Source organism: Danio rerio, chromosome 2, assembly GCF_049306965.1.
Source record: "Danio rerio strain Tuebingen ecotype United States chromosome 2, GRCz12tu, whole genome shotgun sequence".
Lineage (NCBI taxonomy): Eukaryota > Metazoa > Chordata > Actinopteri > Cypriniformes > Danionidae > Danio > Danio rerio.
Window position 1 is genome coordinate 31,990,372 of NC_133177.1, and position 27,305 is coordinate 32,017,676.

At 36.7% G+C, this 27,305-nt stretch overlaps 1 protein-coding gene across 2 annotated transcripts in view; it reads left to right on the forward strand.

Annotated features, from left to right (window-relative positions):
* Positions 1-27,305, forward strand: part of cdh12a (cadherin 12a) — a 122,569-nt gene that overhangs the window by 39,062 nt on the left and 56,202 nt on the right. For both annotated transcript variants that reach the window (XR_012388821.1, NM_001159830.1), the window contains exons 4-6: positions 2,568-2,687; positions 7,552-7,719; positions 8,219-8,406. Coding sequence is in view for 1 of the 2 variants with exons in the window: in NM_001159830.1 (NP_001153302.1) it covers positions 2,568-2,687; positions 7,552-7,719; positions 8,219-8,406 (476 nt within the window). In the remaining variant the exon portion in view is untranslated. The remainder of the gene's footprint in view (positions 1-2,567; positions 2,688-7,551; positions 7,720-8,218; positions 8,407-27,305) is intronic.

A 27,305-nucleotide genomic window follows, 5' to 3' on the forward strand; every position in this document is an offset into this window, starting at 1 on the left:
CTGCAGCAAAAAATAAATAAATAAATAAAATAAAACAAAATAAAAAAAAATCTCCCCTAGAGTCATTTCAGAGGATGTTAAAAATGCATTTATTATCTTTATCTTTTAATAATGTGTTTGATATTCTAATCTAATAATATAATCTTTTGTGCATATATGAATATTGTTCATTCATTCATTTTCTTGTCGGCTTAGTCCCTTTATTAATCCAGGGTCACCACAGCAGAATGAACCACCAACTTATCTAGCAAGTTTTTACACAGCGGATGCCCTTCCAGCCATAAACCATCTCTGGGAAACATCCACACACTCATACACAACAGACAATTTAGCTTACCCAATTCACCTGTCTTTGGACTGTGGGGGAAACCAGAGCACCCAGAGGAAACCACGCGAAGGCAGGGAGAACATGCAAACTCCACACAGAAACACCAACTGAGCCGAGGTTCGAACCAGCAACCCAGCGACCTTCTAGCTGTGAGGCGACAGCACTACCCACTGCGCCACTGCCTCACCGTGAATATTGTTTATTTTTATTATTATTGTTTATTAGCAGAGTGCTAATTCTGTAAATATGCTGCTTAACAGATGTGGATTAAATGTTGATTTAAAGGTGCCTCATACAAAGAAAACAGCTTTATAAACTCAATCAAATAAATGTGGCCTTGGTAAGCAAAATAGGCTTCTTTTGAAACATCAAAAAGTCTTACTTGTGCCAAACTTGAGTCGTGACTGGTATTGTACATGAGCAAGGTTGGTGAAGGACATTAGACATTAGTCTGTTGATCCTATAATTAATTGCACTGATTTATCCCTACTTAAAGGTGGTTAGTTGGTCTCCTGGCCTGGTCAAGCTGGTTAAGCTGGTGTGCTTTGATGGTTTTAGAGGGCACAATTCAGCTGGTAAGGATTGGAGACCAGCTGGCCAGACAACAAAATAAACGGTGTAATAATTAATCCTAAATGCATAATCATACAGCAAATGTTGCTGAACACTGCATTTCCCCTTAGGGAAACAGTTCTTCTGAAGATTACATAAACAGCATTTTGAATTGATTACTTGTTGTAACAATTTTAGATTAGCACACTAGTGTGATAGACGAACATCTATACAATTATTTTTTAATAGTGTGCGAAAGAAATTCTAAACAGGTCAGTTTAAAATTAAGCAATCTGTATTACTTAAAATTGCAAAGAAACTGAAGCAGCTATAAATCTTGTCCTCCCTGTTTGAGAATAGGAGATCCAAGCAACTGCTTTTAAATTGCAGTGGGATCGATGTACCGTAGCAACTGATCTTTTCTTCCCTAAATGTGATGTATAGTATTAAGCTGACTGAAAATTGCCAGTACATTTGCCGTTCAATTTACATTACACAGTTCCATTAGACCTACAACAAATTGCAATAACAGGAAAAAAAAATAAAAATAAAATAAAAGGAAAATATAAGATGAAGATAAAATACATTTAAATAAATAAATAAATAAATAAATAAATAAATAAAAATAAAAATAAAAATAAAATAAATAAATAATAATAAAAAACAAACAAATAATAAAATAAATAAAGAAATAATAAAAATAAAGAAACCTGTAAATAAATGTATAAATAAACAAATAATAAAATAAATAATGAAGAAAGAAAGAAAGAAAGAAAAAAAAAAAGAAAGAAAGAAAGAAAGAAAGAAAGAAAGAAAGAAAAAAGAAAGAAATAATAAAAATAAATTAAAACAAATAAATAATAATAAAACATATAAAAACAAACCAATAATAAAAATTTATAAAGAAATAGTAAATAAATATATATACATAAATCTATCTATAAACAAAAAAAATAATAATAAAATAAATAAATAAATAAATAGATAAATAAATAAATAAATAAATAAATAAATAAATAAATAAATAAATAAATAAATAAATAAATAAATAAATAAATAAATAAATAAACAAACAGTGCATTGCATTTTTATGGACTGCATATTCATGGCACAGGACACACAGACTTAGTCACAGATTTAGAGACTTTTTTTTTTTAAACCATTCAGAAAAACCCATGTGAATCAAATTCAAATTCACACATTTATTCTAAATAATATAACTGTAAATAATGTAGTGAAGTACTGGTCAAAATCTACCTTTATGTAGCGTTCTTTGTATACTGCTTTTAATACACACTCTTCTGAAGCAGCTTTACAAAGAATAATGTTTATTGTTCACTGAGAAAGCCACAGGCGACACGTCAAAGAAAATTTTCTGAGATTTTAAAGCGGATGAGGAAGAAACCCTTGGAGGAACCAAGACTCAGCAAGTGGGCCTTTCTCCTCTGGCTGATACATGATTAATCAAATTGAGCCCAGCATAAACCATGAATCTGTTTGACAATGAATGCCTATTTACATTTGCGGTAATTTCCTAAGTACAATTGTGTGTACAATGTTTTGTTATGAGAAGGGCCTCAGGATCATAAATAAGTTCGGTATTCATTATCTTTATTTGCATGAATGTCAGTTCTACTGTCCTTTGATTGCTTATTATGGTGTGTTTGTTTTTCATGTTTGTGATCAGGCACATATGTGACACAAATAACCGCCACTGACGCTGATGACCCTACTTATGGAAACAGTGCACGGATTGTGTACAGCATCCTTCATGGGCAGCCCTACTTCTCTGTTGACCCCAAGACAGGTGAACAATAGTGGATTTTTTTTTGGGGGGGGGGGGGGGGGGGATTATTACATCCGCACATGATCTTTTGAATTCTACAGCACCTCTTTCTAATGCTTTGCTTTCGGCATTTCGTTCACCTCGTTTCATGCGTCATCATCTGATTAAAAAGTAGCTCCTCTGAGAGGGGAACTATTAGGATTGATTAGTCTTTAGAAGAATGTCAAAGGTTCGCCTTTTCATCATAGAGCTCACAAAAGCATTGCACATTGCAGCACAGATTAATGAAGGCCTGTTCAATTCTTCAAATTGCTCCAGGCCTTTTACGTCCATCAGAAGAGCCTCAAATTCTAAGAATCATCTTGCAATCTGTCGCTTTACTATAAAAACCGAACTGTTCAGAGAACCGAAGGCAACCGTTTGCATGACTTTCAATGAGTTCAGTTTGCTTAAAGTGCCCCAATTATGCTTTTTTCCCCAATAATACCTTTCAACAGCATATACTGTAGCTGTTTGTGAATGTAAAAGGTCTGCAACATTATCAGGATCAAAGTGCATGCTCAAAGTTATTTTCTCATAAATGAAATAATCGATTCTGATCTGCCGAAATGAGATTTCAGCCGTTCCTGTTGCACCTCTGTAACTGATCAAAACGTTTATGAATGTCAATGGATCTAGGTGGCCATTGAGTTCATAAACTCAATGTATGTGACTGAATACTCTTTTTAGTGCTTTAATAAGTAAGCAAGAAATAAATATAAAAAATGGAAGCAGATTTATTCTTTTCATTCAGTTTTCATCTTTCACTATAATTGTAACATGTATTTTGCCGCCTTTTTTATGATCCAACCGCAATAACATGTTTTATTGGTAAGTTTACATATAAATTTTAGACATGTTATTGTAAGCCATCCTTACATCCTTCTTCCATGTTTCATCACTGGACATTTGCTTAAACTGATGTGGTAAAATCAATGCCATTGCTCTTAAATGTGTCTAGTTCTTCATGACTGAAAAAGTCTCCGGAGCTGAAATTTATAATGTAATGGGAGTCTGTCTTTGGAGACAATTCAGAGCAAAGTAGACTTCATTTATTCATTTTCCTTCAGCTTAGTCCCATTTTTTAATAAGGGCTTGCCACAGCTTAATTAACCGCCAAAAATTCTGCCATACATTTTATGCAACGGATGCCCTCAAAGCAGCAGACCAGTACTGGGAAATACCCTTTAACTCTAGCAAACAAACACACACTATGGCCAATTTAGCTAATCCAATTCACCCATAGGCTATAGCACAAATCTTTGAACTGTGGGGAAAACCTGAGGTAACCCACAGGAACAAAGGGAGACCATGCAAGCTCCACTCAGACATGCCAACTAGCTGGGTTTCGAACCAGCAATCTTCTTATTTTGAGGCGACAGTGCTGACCACTGACCCACCATGCTGCTTCAAAGTTAACTTGTGGAAAAAAATCAGGAGGCTTTCCTCCCTTAGTGGTTGTAAACATTGGACTGTATTGTTATGCTTATTTTACAATATCAGTTTAAGCCTGTGTCCACTGAAGCCGTGGAAGAATAAAACATTTCCTAAATATTTAGAATAAAGAAATATGAATATAATATTTATTTTAAATATAATTTTTACACCATATCATTAGAATAAATAGCAATCTGTTTACGTTTTAAATAATAATATAAAAAACTGTAGACTATTGTCATTTATTAGGTAAATTACAAACTGGCCAGCACATTCAACTTTCCTCAGAATTTGTGATGCCAAATTTGGCACGGCATGACTTCAGAACGGAAAGTCACGGGTCGGCATGCTAAATTTGATGTCCCAAATTCTGTACTGAGAGCTGACAGAGGATTCCACTTGGTCTTAAAGTCTTTTTTGATGGGTTATTTTCACAATTTATTATAGCATGGCAATCAAACTATAACAAATGACCTCATGTATAGGACAGATTCTGGACCTTTGTTAGTGCGGGGTTGGTATTTTAAACCACCCTAACCCCCTCTGGCTATGAGCCTGTAGATCTACCCAAAACATTTGTCGAAGGCAAGACATGAGCATGACATGTCCAATAGTACATTTTACTACTTCGTTCTGGGTATTCTTTTTGTTGTTGTTGTTGTTGGCTTGTTTTTGTATGTTTGTTTGTATGATACATATAACAGTTTGCATTTGTGCCCAATCACTTTATATGAGGAAGGAACAGTTTATATGAATGTGCAAGTATTTCTTTGAATTCGCAATCCACATTTCACATTGTTGTTTCTGCTTTGCATACAGGTAGCTGTACAGCTATACACACATACTGTACTGTATATGTGTGTATTTAGGAGTATGTTTCAGTTAAGCCCTATGTACTGTACATAGGACCTCATACTCAAAAATTCTCTAACATAAACATCAAAGTGCAAACATAAAGAAAGTAGGGGATTTACTTTGCAGCTTATGTGATTGGGATTTTTTTTCATGTGAAAGAGCATAAGTCATACTAGAATAAAAGTTTTATCTTAGCAGTAAATGCTTCTTCTGGACATAATGTTGACAGCACAAATCTGCTACAGTTTTTTTGTGAGAGGGTCAAAAATAGGAATAAGGCTGACATCACATGTTATAGAAATAACATGCAATTGCTAATAGCATTTTAATAGATCAGAGGTGCTTACTTTTTTAAAAAGACAATAATTTATTTATCTAGAACTTTGATCTTAAAAACATGTTGCATTTACAAACAGTGACATTATCCACATGAAAGGTAATGTTAAAAAAAAAGGCAAAACAATGGCACTTTAAAGGAATAGTATGTAATGTTGGCAAATGGGTGCATATTCACAGCAAACGAAACACATTTTGATGACACTGTGAATGTAGAAACATGTAAGTGCATTATGTACTATGAAACACCTGCAAATCATGTTCATAGATGAGCTAATGCATTCAAAATGTATTTTCATGATATAGCATGAAGCAGAGTAAAGCTGAAATCCATCAATAAACGGCATGCGACCACTGAAGCTATTGCTAAGCTATTAAGCACAACATGGCACGAAAACAGCAGAGCTTTTATTATACCACAGTCCACTACTTCTGCTTCCTCCAGTCATGATCACATGCTGATGAAGCAGCTCTGTTTTATCACTGAATACATTTTAGGGTTCTGTTCTAATTCTGCTCTGCACAGTCCAACAAAATGCACAAGCTATTAAAGTGTCTTTGGAGTTTCCTTCCTTGTGTTCTATAAAACAAAACAGGAAATAAAGGGTGTATGATATAACTAGCATTTTACTATTTCATTATTTATTTCTCTGGATTTAAAATTTCTTCTGAACATTTGGGATAATGTAAGTACATACGTCAACAAAATATATAAGCCTGTTCTAGTGTTTTTTGAAAATGTAAAGTCTGCATGAATCTGGAAGTTCTTAAGACTTTTATTTCAGGATCGGGGATTTCATTTTGTGCATCCTTCTCTCATAGCAAACTAAGGCTGCATGGACACTAATACATTTTAGTTTTAAAATGCATAACTTTAGCTACGGTTACGCCTTCCATCCACACTACTCCAGAGTTTTCAAACCCCAAATACGTAACGTTTTGAAAACGCTGAAGAGGCAGTTTTGGTTTTAAAACGCTGCTGCTTTGTGTCAGTGTGGATGGGGGAAAACGAAGACATCTGAAAACGGAGGCATGGCTGAAGACATTCACCTATCTGATTGGGATTTTTTTCAATTTGAAGTACACAAAGTTTAGTCTTGCATCCTTTCCTTGCATGTTTAATATGGAAAACAAACCCACAAAGACACTTCGGATAAATCTTTAAAGAGAACAGTGTAAGCTACTTTATAACGTCATTTGCATCACACTGGCTAGACCTTAAATGAAAACCTGATATGAGGAACTGTCTTTTTTCATTATGATATTGACAACTTAACAGACACCAAAAATCTTGAGGCGTCGTGTAGCTACATATTTAGTTTATATGACCATCATCTTCACTGAATGCATATTTACCACAAAACGGAGCCTATAACATAATTGCCTTCCTCCATTTTCATTGAAATACGAAAGCTTCTCTTTTGCTGAACTTGTTTTTATTAATTAATTATGGGCATTTTAAAAGTATAACACGTAATAAGTTCATACAATAAAGCAAATAAAGGCTAGCAATCAGTCAATGTGCAGATCAGTGTATGATTACATAAAATAATAAAATCACCTTTTCTTTGCATTGCCTGAGTACAAGTAATAGATTCAAAAGACCAAAGAGTTGAGGTGTGCTCAAAGCACCAACTGCCTGGAGTTCATACCTCCGCATACACTGCAGCACATGCCAGAGTTTGTAGGGCTTAATTTGTACCGGAACAAGGCGGATCCAGATCTGGCACCTCTGGAATCTGATCCGGCACCTCATTTTACCAATCTCTAACCGCTCTCCTCTCATGTCCGCTGTTCAATTTCACTTTCTTTGGCGACTCCCCAACCCTCTTCACTTTCGTCCGCGACAGCCCCCCATTCTTCACTTTCGTCCTTCGTCCCCCAATTCGTCGCCTCTGCCATCCAACGCCCCCCAATATCACCTATACCCCCACCAACCCCAATAAGAGGGGCATGGTGAAGAATATTGTGGCTGAAGCTGTCAAACTGACATCAACAGACTCCAAATACGAAAGCAAATGGTCAGACTTTGATCAAAACACTTTTTTTTGTTCAGTGGATAAATTTGCACAGATGAAGTTGTGCTATCAAAATAAACATTTAAAGTTTAGATTTTACACAGACTCAATATCTGTTCAATAAATTGTTGATTTATGGTAAAATGCATACAGTAAATTTTCGCATGCTGTCTTTGTTTTTCTCTGTGTCTCTGCATCAGGGGTCATAAGAGTTGCCTTACCCAACATGGACAGGGAAGTTAAAGAAACCTACCAGGTGGTCATCCAGGCCAAAGACATGGGCGGTCAACTTGGGGGTTTAGCAGGAACCACCACCATCAATATCACTCTCCGAGACGTCAATGACAACCCGCCACGCTTTTCTAAAAGTATGTTTAAACGTAGATGTTTCCATATGAGCAGGAATAATTATAGAGAGCGCTGAGGCTTACAGCATACAGTCAGCATTTTTGTATCAGCAGCGGTCCGTCCCTGGGGTTTATCTTAATGTGAATTTAATCTGGTTTCATATTTGCTTTGCTCTGTAGAAATTTTAAACATGACTCCATTATTTGAATTGTTTAATTCAGTTAATGGCGAGCACTGATAGAAAACAAGGGCTTTCTTTAAAACACAGACGGAAAGGTAGTGTATGATCCAAGAAGAACCACGTATTTACAATTGGCCATGATTGAGACCTCAGGGGATTTTAACAAACACAAACAAGCAAAGAGAGCTGAATTAGCAGATGTGATTAGCATTCCAGCACTTTTCTCTTGCAGTGATTAGCGGATGATTATTGTAAACTAGCTCTCAGGGGGCTTTGTGAATGTCTGTTCCTGAGGGGAGAGTATGATCACTGATAAAAGTGCTTGTGAATATCGGCAGGTATTTTTCACCTGCGTGTTCCTGAATCATCACCGGTGGGCTCGTCGGTGGGAAGGGTCAAAGCTCATGATCTGGACACTGGCAAAAACGCTGAAGTGGAATATAGCATTCTGCCTGGTGACGGAGGATCCATGTTTGATATTTACAGCAATAAGGACACTCAAGAGGGAACTGTCATACTGAAAAAGGTAAGGGGAACATGATTGGACTTGTGATGTTATGTTTGCATAATTACAGTAGTAATATTTAGGTTTGTAGTTAGTATGAATTTAAAATGTTCTTGAGAAATATTTATTTTACCATAATTTTACCATTTAAAATGTTTACAGGTATATAAGTCAAATTATAAATACAGTGCTCTGCAAACTGTAATTGAGTACACCCCGTTTTGAAAATGAATATTTTTTATCCATTTCTCTGTAAATATAGGCAATGTATTTTGGTGCATTTAAACAAAACAGATTTATTGGTCACACTTTACAATAAGGTTCATTAGTTAATGTTACTTAATGCATTTACTAACAAGAACAAACAATGAACAATACATTTACTACAGTGTTTGTTCATGTTAGTTAACATTAGTTAATGAAAATACAGTAGTTCATTGTGAGTTCATGTTAACTCACGGTGCATTACCTAATGTTAACAAGCATGAGTTTGGATGTTAATAATGCAATAGTAAATGTTTAATTATAATTAATAAATGCTGTACAACTGTTGTTCATGATTAGTTCATGTTAGTAAATGCATTAACTAATTAACCTTATTGTAAAGTGTTACCGATTAATTAAATAGATATATTTATTTAAAAAAAAATGTTTTGGTCACCAAACATATAAAAAAATTGAAAGATAGTACAATAAAATTCAAGTAAAATATTTTTTAAAAATTACAACCTACAAAATTTCAACCAAATTTTTCTATGTTTTTGCTTTCTTAAAATTTCTCCTTTCTTAAAATTTGTATTTAATATTTTTCTAAACGTATAAATTTGGATGTACTAGTTATCATGTTTTTTTTTTTTTTTTTGTTAGATAAGCTCCAGATTTTGCATCAGTCCTGACTAATTAAATGCTTACGCACAAATATAATATTTTACAGCTTCCTATTAAAAATATGAATTTAAAAGATAGATTTGTGAGGGATGTACTCATATATGCTGCGCCCTGTATATGTATATATATCTTTTTGTTTTTTTAAGCATATTTATTTTATTTTATATGAACGTATCTGTCTTTATTCATACAGCAAATGAAATAAGTCACATCACAATTTGGTGCTGTTGACTTGAAATTTTTATCAGATGTTGGTAAGAATGAAAGTAATCCATAAATACAAAAAACTATTATTATGTGTAATTAAATTGACACAAGACAAAAAAAAAATATATATTGATCTCATAAAGAAAGAAAGATGTAAAAAGGCATGGAAAGCTCAGACAGCAGCTGAAATGTAGCTAATCAATGTAAATAAATATTATTCTAGCTGCTGCAGTCCCAAAACCACAACACAATGATCATAAACACAGCCAAAAAAATCTCTCGTTTGGTTTTTAGAGAAGAAAATAATAAGAATGGCCCAGACAATCAGCTGACTTCAATCAAATACAAAATCAGAGTTCACAGACAAGACCCACAGAACCATCAAGATTTTTAGACTCTATTGAAGTGTGGGGAAAATCACACCTGAACAATGCAATGGAGACTCAATTCTCCACAAAAGAGGTGTCTTGAAGCTGTCAAATAAAGTATTTTATACCAATTACAATGCATTTCAGTATTTGTATCCCTGTTGTTTCATTTTTATTACAAATAAAAAAAATGGTCAGATTTTTTTTTTTTTAGTTTAGAATTATTTGTATGTTTTGATTGTTTAGGTTTTACAAATAATCTGGGGCAGTTTCACATCAACAGCTCCTTTGGAACTATATTTACCAGGCAATGTTATTCATATATTAATCCAAACTTTAATTTTGAATGCAATAAATCACAATTAATCACTTGTCATGACCATTTTATCATCATTTTACCATCATATATATTTTTTACACAAAAAATTACACAAATGTTTTTTTACATTTCTTATGATACACTAGACAAATAAAACACAGCTGGATACAGTATCCAAAATACTGTATGCATTCAAAGCAGGAGATTTTTTTCCCACACAGTAAGTGAATTCTTGGAAAGTATTTGTATGTTTATGTAGCCAATATGTATCTGCTAGCTAGGACTAGGTGACATCAGATGCAAATCACAATGCCATTTGCATCCCCTTTTAACACACATGTGAATTCAAGGATGATAGCAATAACCCCATATAGCGCTCCTTCATTCGGGGGCTTGAGTGTGTGTGTTTACCCCGAGGTGAGTCATATCTTATTACTGGATGGCCATCCATAGCATCCTGAATGAATAATGCATAAACCCATAAAAGCACAAACGCTTAACCCGCACTACACAACGCCGGCTCTTGGACTTATCAATTCATTATATGCTTTGTGGTTGTCCATTTTCACATTCCTGTTTTTGCCAACAAAGAAAGAAATACTGGATGGTTCTGACCCCCAGGAGATTTGAAAAAAAAAAACATTGTATGTATAAAGGTAATAAGGCATTTTTAAATACTAATAAAATAAAATAAAAGAAAGAAAAAATTATTTTAAAAGTGACGGTTGACGTTCTGCCACAAGATGGCGACAGGTTCAGAGATCGCATAATAAGTTCTTAGGGTAGAAAAAACAGCATTTTCAGTATAAATTTCAAACTACAGCTGAACAAATCATTATAAGTCAGGTAAGTGACATTCTGGGTCTTTTGTCTTTTGTATTTTGTAGTACTGCATTTATACCACATAAACTGGTTGTGTTTGCTTTGAACTGGATTTTTCTGGGTTTAATTATTGTGAAATCCCTTTTGCACCAGAGCACTACTTGGGAATCTTTGTAGACTAACGGCATTTTATGTCGTTCAGCCTTATAATCTTAAAATGTGAGCAAAAATTACCTGTTTTGTTGTCACTTAAGTTATTACGCTAAAGAATCATTCAAACACTAACTCTAAAGTGACATTGGTGAAGTAGCAATTGTTTTCTACTGCTCTGACGTCAGCTGCAAATGTGAATGTGTGATGAAAGAAAGTAGTCCCTCATACAAAAGGGTTTTTGAGATTCTGCGTGTTTGATTTTCTTTTTCATACACACAAAATGTTGTTTAAACTCAATATCATACGAGTAGCAGTGCTATATGCTATATTATGTATCAGCACTGGGGGGCACTAAGACACTCTGTCTGAGGCCTTCATTCATTAATTTCTTTTCAACTTGGTCCCTTTATTAATCTGGGGTCGCCACAGCGAAATGAACCGCCAACTTATCCAGCATATGTGTTATGCAGTGTATGCCCTTCCAGCTGCAACCCATCACTGGGAAGCATCCATACACACACACACACACACACACACGCACACACACGCACACACGCACACACACACACGCTACACAGCAATTTAGCTTATTTAATTCAACTGTACCGCATGTATTTTGACTGTGGGGGAAACCGGAGCACCCAGAGGAAACCCACATGAACATGGAGAGAACATGCAAACTCCACACAGAAATGGCAACTGACCCAGCTGGGGCTCGAATCAGCGACCTTCTTGCTGCGAGGCGATTGTGCTTCCCACTGCGCCACCGTGCTGCCAATATACCTACAAATATTTTTCTTCGTTTTATCCTACAATTAGAACTGCTTGATTAATAGACAATTTAATCATATAATGCATCGACAAACAGACACTGTATACTATTGAAATGTTACTTTACAAATATGCATAAAAAAACCATACAAATTAAACGGTACAGAGATCATTCTAACATATAACATTTGCACATTATGTAATAATGTAAATTAAATATAAAACACCTGAAAAGCTAAATATTGCACACATTTAAATTGTAAAATAGACTGAATGACTGGCTCAACAATCTGTAGTAAGCTGCATACTATAGAACATTATTCGTTATTTGCTATGTTTTTTTTCCCATTTGTCCAGTTCCTGTTTTGCCAACAAAGAAAGAACGATCTTGTTCTGTTCTGACCTCTCAGGAGATTTGAAAACACACTGTTTTAGTTTCCTCCAAGAAAGAGCCCAACATTATTACATTTAGTGGACATGAATAAACGAATGCGCCTGTGGCCATCAGAGCATCTACCTCTCCATGAGATGTGACAAGTCAAAATCCCCTCAGACCCCCTGTTACATGGCCAATCACAGACTGAGCTAGAAGTGCTTATCTGAAACAAATGCTTCGGTCGAGTCGTGTGAAAGAGGCTGGAGAGCTCTCATCCTCCGGAGAGTAGAGAGGTTACTCTTTCATTACTCAAAGCTAGTGTAGTGTGCGGACACATGATGACAGGCCACTGCTGCTGTTCATCTCTCACTGCAGCAGATGGAGAGATTCGCATCAACAAGATGAAAGCATCTTAGGGGGCTATGGATTGCTTCATGGCATATTTTACAAATATGGTACACTGAATATGCTATGTTTATGTTGTCATTTAAAATAGTATTTATGTAGATAAACTATTATAAAAGTGACTAAAATATTAAACTAAAAGTATTAAAATAGGTTTATTCGTTTTATTTTAGTTAGTATTAATTAATGTTGTTGGTATTTATTTATTTATTTATTTATTTATTTATTTATTTATTTATTTATTGTTTGTTTGTTTGTGCTATTATAATTGTTTATTTTAATTAGTGTTATTATTATTATTATTATTATTATTACTTCTATTAATAATATTATTATTTAATTTATGTTTTATTGTTACTATAGTAGTTGTAGTAAATACAACACTTTAATTCAATATTTAGAAATAATATAAAATCGTTTATAGTGGGTGGGTGGAAGGATGGATAGATAGATAGATAGATAGATAGATAGATAGATAGATAGATAGATAGATAGATAGATAGATAGATAGATAGATAGATAGATAGATAGATAGATAGATAGATAGATAGATAGATAGATAGATAGATAGATAGATAGATAGATAGATAGATAGATAGATAGATAGATAGGTAGATAGATAGATAGATAGATAGATAGATAGATAGATAGATAGATAGATAGATAGATAGATAGATAGATAGATAGATAGATAGATAAAGGATGGATGGATGGATGGATGGATAGATGGATGGATGATGAGCGAGCGGCCGGTTGGGTGGGTGTATGGATAGATAGTAAAAGCAGATACGAATTATGTAAATTTTTAAATCGAGACTATAGACTGTTTATAAACATTCATGGTTTAGATTCAATGCAAATCTCTTATGAATCACACATTTTTCAGAGAATTCTTTGCAGTTATATTTCACACTTACTTGTACATTTCATTTACAGCATAAATTTCGGACCCCTTTTATATTCCATGATTGATATTCATGATTTTAGAATTCAAAACCAGTAGAGGATGAATGGCACAGTGAAAAAAAAGTCCCCTTCATGCAGTCTTCTATTTTTCACCTTTTTTATTTCCCAAAGCTAAGGCTGTGCAGGACAAAGTGTCATAGTCCTTACATTGCAAAACGGGTGTGCCATATCTGGTGACCCAAAAAAACAGTCTGGAAATGGATATGTGGGATCCTCACCGTGGGGCACAGAGGAGGGTCAATGACAATGGCCTTCTTCTCCCTGTCCTCAATAACAGACTCTGCTCTCTGTTCATCTGTCTTTGATGAGCTGCTGCTTCACTGAAACGCTGAGCTTCAACATTTGCTCTCAGTGCTGTTTTCAGCATAAAGGGGATCCACTCGAGTAATGGGTTCAGAGGATAATTGTTTCTGTATTAACAACGGAATTGTAAGGTGGATTTTGGTTTTCAACATAAAGGATTATTGTAAAGGTGTGCACAAAATGTCATTTTGCTCATACAGTATATATTAATATTTCACATGTTCATGTATTTACCATATAGAGTGGCACAGTGGATAATTAGTTAGCACTGTTGCCTTACAGTAAGAAGGTCGCTGGTTTGAGCCTTAGCTAGGTCAGTTGCCATTTCTGTGTAGAGTTTGCATGTTCTTTCCTTAAAGACGTGGGTTCCCTCCGGGTGCTCCAGTTTCTGCCACAGTCCAAAGACATGCGCTATAGGTGAATTGGAAAGGCTAAATTGCCCATATATATTATGTATTTACTTAAAGTAAAATAAAAAGCAAACAAATTCAAACTGTTAAACTTTCAAATCATAAAATCAAAACACTCAAGATATTAAATGAGCATTTCTATAATTTCAAGGGCCTTAAATTTTGACTAAGGTATGTCTTTAAAAACTGAAAGAGTACTGCTGACAATAACTAACTTTGCCATCTGAATAAACATTAACCAAGAATACTGATCACACACTTACTACATCCGTACACTCTCAGAAAAAAAGGTACACAGTGGTACAAAAATGTTCCTTAAGGAACAATTTTATATCTTTGTAAAAGTTATGACTTATGTGGTACAGAAAAGACCTCCTATGATACTGTTCTGTACCTTTTATGTTCAATTTAAACAAAGGCACACAATTGTTGTCATTAAAAAGGTACAAAAGTGTTGGACAACTGCTTCTTTATTACAATTCCTATAAAAAATAAGTATTACTGGAAAGGCAAATTGATTTCATGAATAATTTCCATATTAAAACATGAATCATCATTTAAAAGCATATGTTTAACAAAACTCATAAACATTAATCTTTACGTTCTATAACACAAAACAACTGCAGTAAAACAAAACTATAAGTATTGTAAATTAAACATTTAAGGCATTTTTAATAAACATTTGGTGAGCCTTTTCTGATAAATACATTTGAAATACATACTACGCATATGAGCTGGCAAAAGACCTGCATATTCACAGTGTTCATGCAGACATTTTATTATTGTAAAACTTATCAAACATTCTGGATATCTCGTTACTAAGTATTAAGTAAATTAAATGAACTTTTAAGTTACTACAAAGGTATTGAGTAAACATTGGAGAAAATGTTTTAGATGCATGGGAGAATGTGTTTCTGTAACATTTTTGTGAAGTGTTGTGAAATGTTTAGCAAAAAATAGATCTTTTGATTGATGTTTGATTTTTGATTGATATCTTTTATTCTTTATTGTAAATGGAAAGGTGTATTTACACAAACACACACACACACACACACACACACACACACACACACACACACACACACACACACACACACACACACACACACACACACACACACACACACACACAAAACTTTTTTAAAAACATTGTTTAAAATGTATTTGATATTTTATATTTACTGAAAATAAATCAACACATTTTGAATAAAGCACAATGCCTTTAAATAGTTCTTAAAGGAACACATTTGACAATGTTAAGGTACAAAATGTCTTGTCACTGTAGTGGTACCTGCATAGATCAGATTTGTTCCTTTAATGAAGGTACAATATTGTATCTGCAGGTTTTAAAAAACAATGGTACATTTTGGTTTGCCATGGTAAAAATCATGTCCTTAAATGTACAAACTGCAATGGTACAAATTAGTTTTTTCTGCCTGTGTTGAGCAGAGGGCAAGTGATAGTGTCTCTATCAACATTGGGTGTTTTGGCTGTGTGGCATTATCACTGTCCTTGGGTGATTCGTCAGCCACAAGTCCACTCAGGAGCTGATTTGAGGTCCTGTGGTCATCTGGACATTTACTAGGTGTGTGTTTGCAATTCAGTTCAGTGGCATACACAGCTGATGGATGATTGAGGGAGAAAAAAATATTGTCCTTTAGCACCTTTGCACCAAGTTTGTTTGGATGAAGGCCGTCTGATGTAAACAGCTGTCCTTGGTTCCAGAAGAGATTGAAGTTGTCGATGAAATTCAGTCCTTTCTTGTTACATGTTTTCTGTAGCCATACATTTAGACCAAGAAGCCGTGAAAACATATTTGTCCCTCTTGCAGGGAGTGGTCCACTTATGAATGGCTGAACCTTCAATCTTTCAACTGTTTCCAAGAGCTCACAGAAATCTCTCTTGAGCAGTTCTGACTGTTCCTTCCGAATATCATTCTTCCCCACATGGATGATAATCCGTTTTGCAGTATTGTGCTTTTTCAGAATTTCCTCAAGTTCTTTGTTTACATCAGAAACTGTTGCATGAGGAAAGCAGTATGTCATAGTAGATTTGCTCCTGAAATTCTTGATTATTGAATCTCCTACGACTAGTGTTCTTATCTCAGGTGTGATCGGAGCAGAATGCCGCTGTTTAGTCGGCGTTGAGCCTCTGTTCCATGCAGAATTAGTTGCTGAATCATGCAATCTCTGTCTAACTGCATTTGGGGATTCTTTACCCATATTACTCAAAACTTCATATCTGTTCTGAAGCTGTATTTGAGTCCGAGCTGTATTAAGGGTAGAAGACACTAATGCGGCAGAGTATGATCTGACCCCACGAGTACCCTTTGGTCTCGCACCTTGTTTATGCCAATGCTCATTTTCAACAGTTTTTTTCAGTTTTTCTGTGCTCAAAACAGTAGCAGGAACAGATTTATGGGACTCACCGGCTGTGTACTGAGAGAATCCACAATGAAGCTGAAGTTCTGGTCGGATTGCAAGCAACTTCGTTTCAAGAACTGCAATCTTTTGTAGAAGTTTGTGGCAGTTTGTACAGCAGTGAGAATCTGAATTAATCCGATCCAGAGAAATTTTTACAGCCGCGTTTTCCCGTCTCCGGAATGTAAGCAGCTGGTAGCTGGTAGCGGGAGGATTGTTTAGACGGTAATTTCCCTCTTGTTAGTAAAGCTATATTGCAGAAAGTTTGTAGAATCGATGCTGATCTTCAAGCCGTGTTGTTTGAGCACTGTGCTGATAGGCTCAAGTTAAAATTAGGGTATAATATATAAAAGCAAGAGTGCGAAGAGCGGAGCAGTGGGCAAAGACGTCCAAACAGTAGCAAAGCAGGAAGTGAGTGCCTAAATCTACAACAAAAAAATGTGTTACTTGACAAACAATACGAAAACAAAATACATTTGAAGTAAAATTGCATTTATAGCTTTGATTTAGTTTAGCTTGAAGTAAAGCAAATAAACAAACAAACAAACAAACAAACTAACAAACAGATACATAAACATATATACATAAGAAAAAAACTAAAAAAATAATAATAAAAATGTAAAAATAAACAAAAGACATTAATAAAACAAGCAAAAAAAAAGATAGCAAAACCTAATAATACTAACAAAAACCACCAATTTACTTTGATGAAAACAAAAACAATACAGCTAATGTTGCTTTCAAATGTCTATTAAATGTGCTATTGCTCTATTCACACAGTTCCCATCCTTATGAATGTTCTGTACAACTTCAAAATGCTTTTATATTTCTTTTGAAAAATGCAATAATTCAAAGTTGGACAGAATTCTGAATACTTCACAACGAACAGTGTAGAAGTGCAATTAAAAATTCATGAATAAACGTCAGTTAGTGGGGGAATTAATTAAAGTTTTGGTATATGCACTGTATTGAAATACAAAACAACTTGACAGAGCGGCGTCTGATTAACATTCTCTTTTGGGTGGAGACGCTCCAAAACAGAGACGCAGCCCTTTTGTGTTGAGTCTCTGAGGAAGAGCCTCAGAAAATTCTGAAGAGACTGGATGAACAGTGCCATCTAAAGGTGTCCAGTGTGACTCTCTTATTGACGCTCAAAAGACACAAAGAACCCAAACAAGACAGGCCTGGATTAAAGTGAATGGCTTTGTTATACAGAAATGACTGCCACAGGCTAAAACTAATGTTTCGTCACAGTACTGTCACTATTATTTCATCTAAACAGGCTCAACAAATTGGGATAGCACATCTAAAAGGAATTTATATTTATATTGGGTCCAACTTTATATCAAGCGACCTTAATTGCTATGCATTTGCATCAAAATAGAAGTACAATATTGTATTGAAGAGCACTTTTGGTGTTCTTGAGGTAGGATAAGGGTAGGGGTAAGAAAATATTTGGTAGTATGCATAAGATAAAGGCTGGGTTAAGGTGTAAGGGATGGTCAACAGTGTAATTATAAATGCATTTAATCAAGCATAAGTCCTATGTCAAATCAATTGCTTTCATAATAAGAACAATGATTTAATTTTTAGTTTCAGTGAAATTATCTATTAGTTAAGCCCACTAAATATAAAGTGGGACATTATATTATTATTATTATTATTATTAATAGTTGTACTAGCAGTAGTAGTAATGGCCGGGGTGATGGTAGTAGTAGTTGTAGTAGTAGTACTGGTATTGTTGATTTACAGTGTTTTATTATTATTAGGGGCCAAGCACCGTAGGTGCGTAGGCACCTATTGCTTTCGTTAGTGTTCTTATTATTATTATTAGGGGCCAAGCACCGTAGGTGCGTAGGCACCTATTGCTTTCGTTAGTGTTCTTATTAGGGGCCAAGCACCGTAGGTGCGTAGGCACCTATTGCTTTCGTTAGTGTTCTTATTAGGGGCCAAGCACCGTAGGTGCGTAGGCACCTATTGCTTTCGTTAGTGTTCTTATTATTATTAGGGGCCAAGCACCGTAGGTGCGTAGGCACCTATTGCTTTCGTTAGTGTTCTTATTAGGGGCCAAGCACCGTAGGTGCGTAGGCACCTATTGCTTTCGTTAGTGTTCTTATTATTATTATTAGGGGCCAAGCACCGTAGGTGTGTAGGCACCTATTGCTTTCGTTAGTGTTCTTATTATTATTATTATATTATTATTATTATTCTTCTTCTTCTTCTTCCGTTTCTTCCGCCGGATTTGAATGGCAGCCCATATAGGCGTATGCGGGAAAGTTGTATAATTTGGCACAATGATAGAGGCCAGTATTAACATTAATCAGGCCAATTATGAAGTCTCAAAATCAAACTCTCTAGCGCCACCACTTGTCCAAACTTTCACGTATGTTTATCATGATAACTTTTGAACCGAATGGGCTACAATCAAAATTCTTTTTTCCTCTGATTCCTTGGGTCAGTCCAATTCAAACCCACCCTATGACGTCATTTTCCGTCATGAATTTTTTCGCGCTATTTTAAATTTTTCGAAAAACCTATTTGATCGAACTCGTCCTAGGCCGTGTCTCCGATTTTCACCAAAATTGAATCACATGATCTACAGACCATGCCAACCAAAAGTTATGGAATTCAAGTTGATTAGACTAACCGTTTTTGTTTAACTTGCGAACTAATTTAACGAAGAACTTGCGAAAATGGACTTGAGGCGATATCTCTGTAATGCATTCACCGATTCACACCAAACTTGGTGTGTGTTATGACAACTAGGGTCTAAGGTTAATTGCGGAGTTTCGGCACACTGCCCCCTAGTGGTCCGGAGATACAAAAAACTTGCTTTTTGGCTTATAACATCTCAACCTTTCGTCCGAAACTCATAAAACTGGTCTCATTACATCCGGCAGAGCATGTCAAGTCGAATGATGTCTGATTTTCACAGGTCAGCCATTTTGGGCGTCGCCCATTTCGATTTTTGGCCAAAAATGCTATATTTTACCAACATATTCACATATCATTACAAAACATGGTAAGCATCTGGCACAATGATAGAGGACAGTATTAACATTAATCAGGCCAATTATGAAGTCTCAAAATCAAACTCTCTAGCGCCACCACTTGTCCAAACTTTCACGTATGTTTATCATCATAACTTTTGAACCGAATGGGCTACAATCAAAATTCTTTTTTCCTCTGATTCCTTGGCTCAGTCCGATTCAAACCCACCCTATGACGTCATTTTCCGTCATGAATTTTTTCGCGCTATTTTAAATTTTTTGAAAAACCTATTTGATTGAACTCGTCCTAGGCCGTGTCTCCGATTTTCACCAAAATTGAATCACATGATCTACAGACCATGCCAACCAAAAGTTATGGAATTCAAGTTGATTAGACCAACCGTTTTCGTTTAACTTGCGAACTAATTTAACGTAGAACTTGCGAAAATGGACTTGAGGCGATATCTCTGTAACGCATTCACCGATTCACACCAAACTTGGTGTGTGTTATGACAACTAGGGTCTAAGGTTAATTGCGGAGTTTCGGCGCACTGCCCCCTAGTGGTCCGGAGATACTAAAAACTTGCTTTTTGGCTTATAACGTCTCAACCTTTCGTCCGAAACTCATGAAACTGGTCTCATTACATCCGGCAGAGCATGCCGAGTCGAATGATGTCTGATTTTCACAGGTCAGCCATTTTGGGCGTCGCCCATTTCGATTTTTGGCCAAAAATGCTATATTTTACCAACACATTCACATTTCATTACAAAACATGGTATGCATCTTCAACCCCATGCCCTGAAAGTACTCAAAAACGTCTGGAGCAGCGCCACCTTATGGCCAATAGTGCTTGGCCCCTTAATTGCTGCTTGCAGCTATATTTATTATTATTATTCTTCTTCTTCTTCTTCTTCTTCCGTTTCTTCCGCCGGATTTGAATGGCAGCCCATATAGGCGTATGCGGGAAAGTTGTATAATTTGGCACAATGATAGAGGCCAGTATTAACATTAATCAGGCCAATTATGAAGTCTCAAAATCAAACTCTCTAGCGCCACCACTTGTCCAAACTTTCACGTATGTTTATCATCATAACTTTTGAACCGAATGGGCTACAATCAAAATTCTTTTTTCCTCTGATTCCTTGGCTCAGTCCGATTCAAACCCACCCTATGACGTCATTTTCCGTCATGAATTTTTTCGCGCTATTTTACATTTTTCGAAAAACCTATTTGATCGAACTCGTCCTAGGCCGTGTCTCCGATTTTCACCAAAATTGAATCACATGATCAACAGACCATGCCAACCAAAAGTTATGGAATTCAAGTTGATTAGACCAACCGTTTTCATTTAACTTGCGAACTAATTTAACGAAGAACTTGCGAAAATGGACTTGAGGCGATATCTCCGTAACGCATTCACCGATTCACACCAAACTTGGTGTGTGTTATGACAACTAGGGTCTAAAGGTAATTGCGGAGTTTCGGCGCACTGCCCCCTAGTGGTCCGGAGATACTAAAAACTTGCTTTTTGGCTTATAACGTCTCAACCTTTCGTCCGAAACTCATGAAACTGGTCTAATTACATCCGGCAGAGCATGTCGAGTCGAATGATGTCTGATTTTCACAGGTCAGCCATTTTGGGCGTCGCCCATTTCGATTTTTGGCCAAAAATGCTATATTTTACCAACACATTCACATATCATTACAAAACATGATATGCATCTTCAACCCCATGCCCTGAAAGTACTCAAAAACGTCTGGAGCAGCGCCACCTTTTGGTCAAAAGTGCTTGGCCCCTTAATTGCTGCTTGCAGCTATATTTATTATTATTATTATTATTCTTCTTCCGTTTCTTCCGCCGGATTTGAATGGCAGCCCATATAGGCGTATGCGGGAAAGTTGTATAATTTGGCACAATGATAGAGGCCAGTATTAACATTAATCAGGCCAATTATGAAGTCTCAAAATCAAACTCTCTAGCGCCACCACTTGTCCAAACTTTCACGTATGTTTATCATCATAACTTTTGAACCGAAAGGGCTACAATCAAAATTCTCTTTTCCCCTGATTCCTTGGCTCAGTCCGATTCAAACCCACCCTATGACGTCATTTTCCGTCATGAATTTTTTCGCGCTATTTTAAATTTTTCGAAAAACCTATTTGATCGAACTCGTCCTAGGCCGTGTCTCCGATTTTCACCAAAATTGAATCACATGATCTACAGACCATGCCAACCAAAAGTTATGGAATTCAAGTTGATTAGACCAACCGTTTTCGTTTAACTTGCGAACTAATTTAACGTAGAACTTGCGAAAATGGACTTGAGGCGATATCTCCGTAACGCATTCACCGATTCACACCAAACTTGGTGTGTGTTATGACAACTAGGGTCTGAGGTTATATGCAGAGTTTCGGCGCACTGCCCCCTAGTGGTCCGGAGATACTAAAAACTTGCTTTTTGGCTTATAACGTCTCAACCTTTCGTCCGAAACTCATGAAACTGGTCTCATTACATCCGGCAGAGCATGCTGAGTCGAATGATGTGTGATTTTTACAGGTCAGCCATTTTGGGCGTCGCCCATTTCGATTTTTGCCCAAAAATGCTATATTTTACCAACACATTCACATATCATTACAAAACATGGTATGCATCTTCAACCCCATGCCCTGAAAGTACTCAAAAACGTCTGGAGCAGCGCCACCTTATGGCCAATAGTGCTTGGCCCCTTAATTGCTGCTTGCAGCTATATTTATTATTATTATTCTTCTTCCGTTTCTTCCGCCGGATTTGAATGGCAGCCCATATAGGCGTATGCGGGAAAGTTGTATAATTTGGCACAATGATAGAGGACAGTATTAACATTAATCAGGCCAATTATGAAGTCTCAAAATCAAACTCTCTAGCGCCACCACTTGTCCAAACTTTCACGTATGTTTATCATCATAACTTTTGAACCGAATGGGCTACAATCAAAATTCTTTTTTCCTCTGATTCCTTAGCTCAGTCCGATTCAAACCCACCCTATGACGTCATTTTCCGTCATGAATTTTTTCGCGCTATTTTAAATTTTTTGAAAAACCTATTTGATCGAACTCGTCCTAGGCCGTGTCTCCGATTTTCACCAAAATTGAATCACATGATCTACAGACCATGCCAACCAAAAGTTATGGAATTCAAGTTGATTAGACCAACCGTTTTCGTTTAACTTGCAAACTAATTTAACGTAGAACTTGCGAAAATGGACTTGAGGCGATATCTCTGTAACGCATTCACCGATTCACACCAAACTTGGTGTGTGTTAAGACAACTAGGGTCTAAGGTTAATTGCGGAGTTTCGGCGCACTGCCCCCTAGTGGTCCGGAGATACTAAAAACTTGCTTTTTGGCTTATAACGTCTCAACCTTTCGTCCGAAACTCATGAAACTGGTCTCATTACATCCGGCAGAGCATGCCGAGTCGAATGATGTCTGATTTTCACAGGTCAGCCATTTTGGGCGTCGCCCATTTCGATTTTTGGCCAAAAATGCTATATTTTACCAACACATTCACATATCATTACAAAACATGGTATGCATCTTCAACCCCATGCCCTGAAAGTACTCAAAAACGTCTGGAGCAGCGCCACCTTATGGCCAATAGTGCTTGGCCCCTTAATTGCTGCTTGCAGCTATATTTATTAGGGGCCAAGCACCGTAGGTGCGTAGGCACCTATTGCTTTCGTTAGTGTTCTTATTATTATTATTATTATTATTATTATTCTTCTTCTTCTTCCGTTTCTTCCGCCGGATTTGAATGGCAGCCCATATAGGCGTATGCGGGAAAGTTGTATAATTTGGCACAATGATAGAGGCCAGTATTAACATTAATCAGGCCAATTATGAAGTCTCAAAATCAAACTCTCTAGCGCCACCACTTGTCCAAACTTTCACGTATGTTTATCATGATAACTTTTGAACCGAATGGGCTACAATCAAAATTCTTTTTTCCTCTGATTCCTTGGCTCAGTCCGATTCAAACCCACCCTATGACGTCATTTTCCGTCATGAATTTTTTCGCGCTATTTTAAATTTTTCGAAAAACCTATTTGATCGAACTCGTCCTAGGCCATGTCTCCGATTTTCACCAAAATTGAATCACATGATCTACAGACCATGCCAACCAAAAGTTATGGAATTCAAGTTGATTAGACCAACCGTTTTCGTTTAACTTGCGAACTAATTTAACGTAGAACTTGCGAAAATGGACTTGAGGCGATATCTCTGTAACGCATTCACCGATTCACACCAAACTTGGTGTGTGTTATGACAACTAGGGTCTAAGGTTAATTGCAGAGTTTCGGCGCACTGCCCCCTAGTGGTCCGGAGATACTAAAAACTTGCTTTTTGGCTTATAACGTCTCAACCTTTCATCCGAAACTCATGAAACTGGTCTCATTACATCCGGCAGAGCATGCCGAGTCGAATGATGTCTGATTTTCACAGGTCAGCCATTTTGGGCGTCGCCCATTTTGATTTTTGGCCAAAAATGCTATATTTTACCAACACATTCACATATCATTACAAAACATGGTATGCATCTTCAACCCCATGCCCTGAAAGTACTCAAAAACGTCTGGAGCAGCGCCACCTTTTGGTCAAAAGTGCTTGGCCCCTTAATTGCTGCTTGCAGCTATATTTATTATTATTATTATTCTTCTTCCGTTTCTTCCGCCGGATTTGAATGGCAGCCCATATAGGCGTATGCGGGAAAGTTGTATAATTTGGCACAATGATAGAGGACAGTATTAACATTAATCAGGCCAAACATGAAGTCTCAAAATCAAACTCTCTAGCGCCACCACTTGTCCAAACTTTCACATACGTTTATCATCATAACTTTTGAACCGAATGGGCTACAATCAAATTTCTTTTTTTCTCTGATTCCTTGGCTCAGTCCGATTCAAATGTACCCTATGACGTCATTTTCCGTCATGAATTTTTTCGCGCTATTTTAAATTTTTCGAAAAACCTATTTGATCGAACTCGTCCTAGGCCGTTTCTCCGATTTTCACCAAAATTGAATCACATGATCTACAGACCATGCCAACCAAAAGTTATGGAATTCAAGTTGATTAGACCAACCGTTTTTGTTTAACTTGCGATCAAATTTAACGAAGGACTTGCGAAAATGGACTTGAGACGATATCTCCGTAACGCATTCACCGATTCACACCAAACTTGGTGTGTGTTATGACAACTAGGGTCTGAGGTTACAGGCAGAGTTTCGGCGCACTGCCCCCTAGTGGTCCGGAGATATAAAAAACTTGCTTTTTGGCTTATAACATCTCAACCTTTCGTCCGAAACTCATAAAACTGGTCTCATTACATCCGGCAGAGCATGTCGAGTCGAATGATGTCTGATTTTCACAGGTCAGCCATTTTGGGCGTCGCCCATTTTGATTTTTGGCCAAAAATGCTATATTTTACCAACATATTCACATATTATTACAAAACATGGTATGCATCTGGCACATTAATAGAGGACAGTATTAACAATAATCATACCAAATATGAAGTCTAAAAATCAAACTCTCTAGCGCCACCACTTGTCCAAACTTTCACGTATGTTTATCATGATAACTTTTGAACCAAATGGGCTACAATCAAAATTCTTTTTTCCCCTGATTCCTTGGCTCAGTCCGATTCAAACGCACCCTATGACGTCATTTTCCGTCATGAATTTTGTCGCGCTATTTAAAATTATTCGAAAAACCTAGTTGATCGAACTCGTCCTAGGCCGTTTCTCCGATTTTCACCAAAATTGAATCACATGATCTACAGACCATGCCAACCAAAAGTTATGGAATTCAAGTTGATTAGACCAACCGTTTTCGTTTAACTTGCGAACTAATTTAACAAAGAACTTGCGAAAATGGACTTGAGGCGATATCTCTGTAACGCATTCACCGATTCACACCAAACTTGGTGTGTGTTATGACAACTAGGGTCTAAGGTTAATTGCGGAGTTTCGGCGCACTGCCCCCTAGTGGTCCGGAGATACTAAAAACTTGCTTTTTGGCTTATAACGTCTCAACCTTTCGTCCGAAACTCATGAAACTGGTCTCATTACATCCGGCAGAGCATGCCGAGTCGAATGATGTCTGATTTTCACAGGTCAGCCATTTTGGGCGTCGCCCATTTCGATTTTTGGCCAAAAATGCTATATTTTACCAACACATTCACATATCATTACAAAACATGGTATGCATCTTCAACCCCATGCCCTGAAAGTACTCAAAAACGTCTGGAGCAGCGCCACCTTATGGCCAATAGTGCTTGGCCCCTTAATTGCTGCTTGCAGCTATATTTATTATTAGGGGCCAAGCACCGTAGGTGCGTAGGCACCTATTGCTTTCGTTAGTGTTCTTATTAGGGGCCAAGCACCGTAGGTGCGTAGGCACCTATTGCTTTCGTTAGTGTTCTTATTATTAGGGGCCAAGCACCGTAGGTGCGTAGGCACCTATTGCTTTCGTTAGTGTTCTTATTAGGGGCCAAGCACCGTAGGTGCGTAGGCACCTATTGCTTTCGTTAGTGTTCTTATTATTATTATTAGGGGCCAAGCACCGTAGGTGCGTAGGCACCTATTGCTTTCGTTAGTGTTCTTATTATTATTATTATTATTATTATTATTCTTCTTCTTCTTCTTCCGTTTCTTCCGCCGGATTTGAATGGCAGCCCATATAGGCGTATGCGGGAAAGTTGTATAATTTGGCACAATGATAGAGGCCAGTATTAACATTAATCAGGCCAATTATGAAGTCTCAAAATCAAACTCTCTAGCGCCACCACTTGTCCAAACTTTCACGTATGTTTATCATCATAACTTTTGAACCGAATGGGCTACAATCAAAATTCTTTTTTCCTCTGATTCCTTGGCTCAGTCCGATTCAAACCCACCCTATGAAGTCATTTTCCGTCATGACTTTTTTCGCGCTATTTTAAATTTTTCGAAAAACCTATTTGATCGAACTCGTCCTAGGCCGTGTCTCCGATTTTCATCAAACTTGAATCACATGATCTACAGACCATGCCAACCAAAAGTTATGGAATTCAAGTTGATTAGACCAACCGTTTTTGTTTAACTTACGAACTAATTTAACGTAGAACTTGCGAAAATGGACTTGAGGCGATATCTCTGTAATGCATTCACCGATTCACACCAAACTTGGTGTGTGTTATGACAACTAGGGTCTAAGGTTAATTGCGGAGTTTCGGCGCACTGCCCCCTAGTGGTCCGGAGATACTAAAAACTTGCTTTTTGGCTTATAACGTCTCAACCTTTCGTCCGAAACTCATGATACTGGTCTCATTACATCCGGCAGAGCATGCCGAGTCGAATGATGTCTGATTTTCACAGGTCAGCCATTTTGGGCGTCGCCCATTTCGATTTTTGGCCAAAAATGCTATATTTTACCAACATATTCACATATCATTACAAAACATGGTATGCATCTTCAACCCCATGCCCTGAAAGTACTCAAA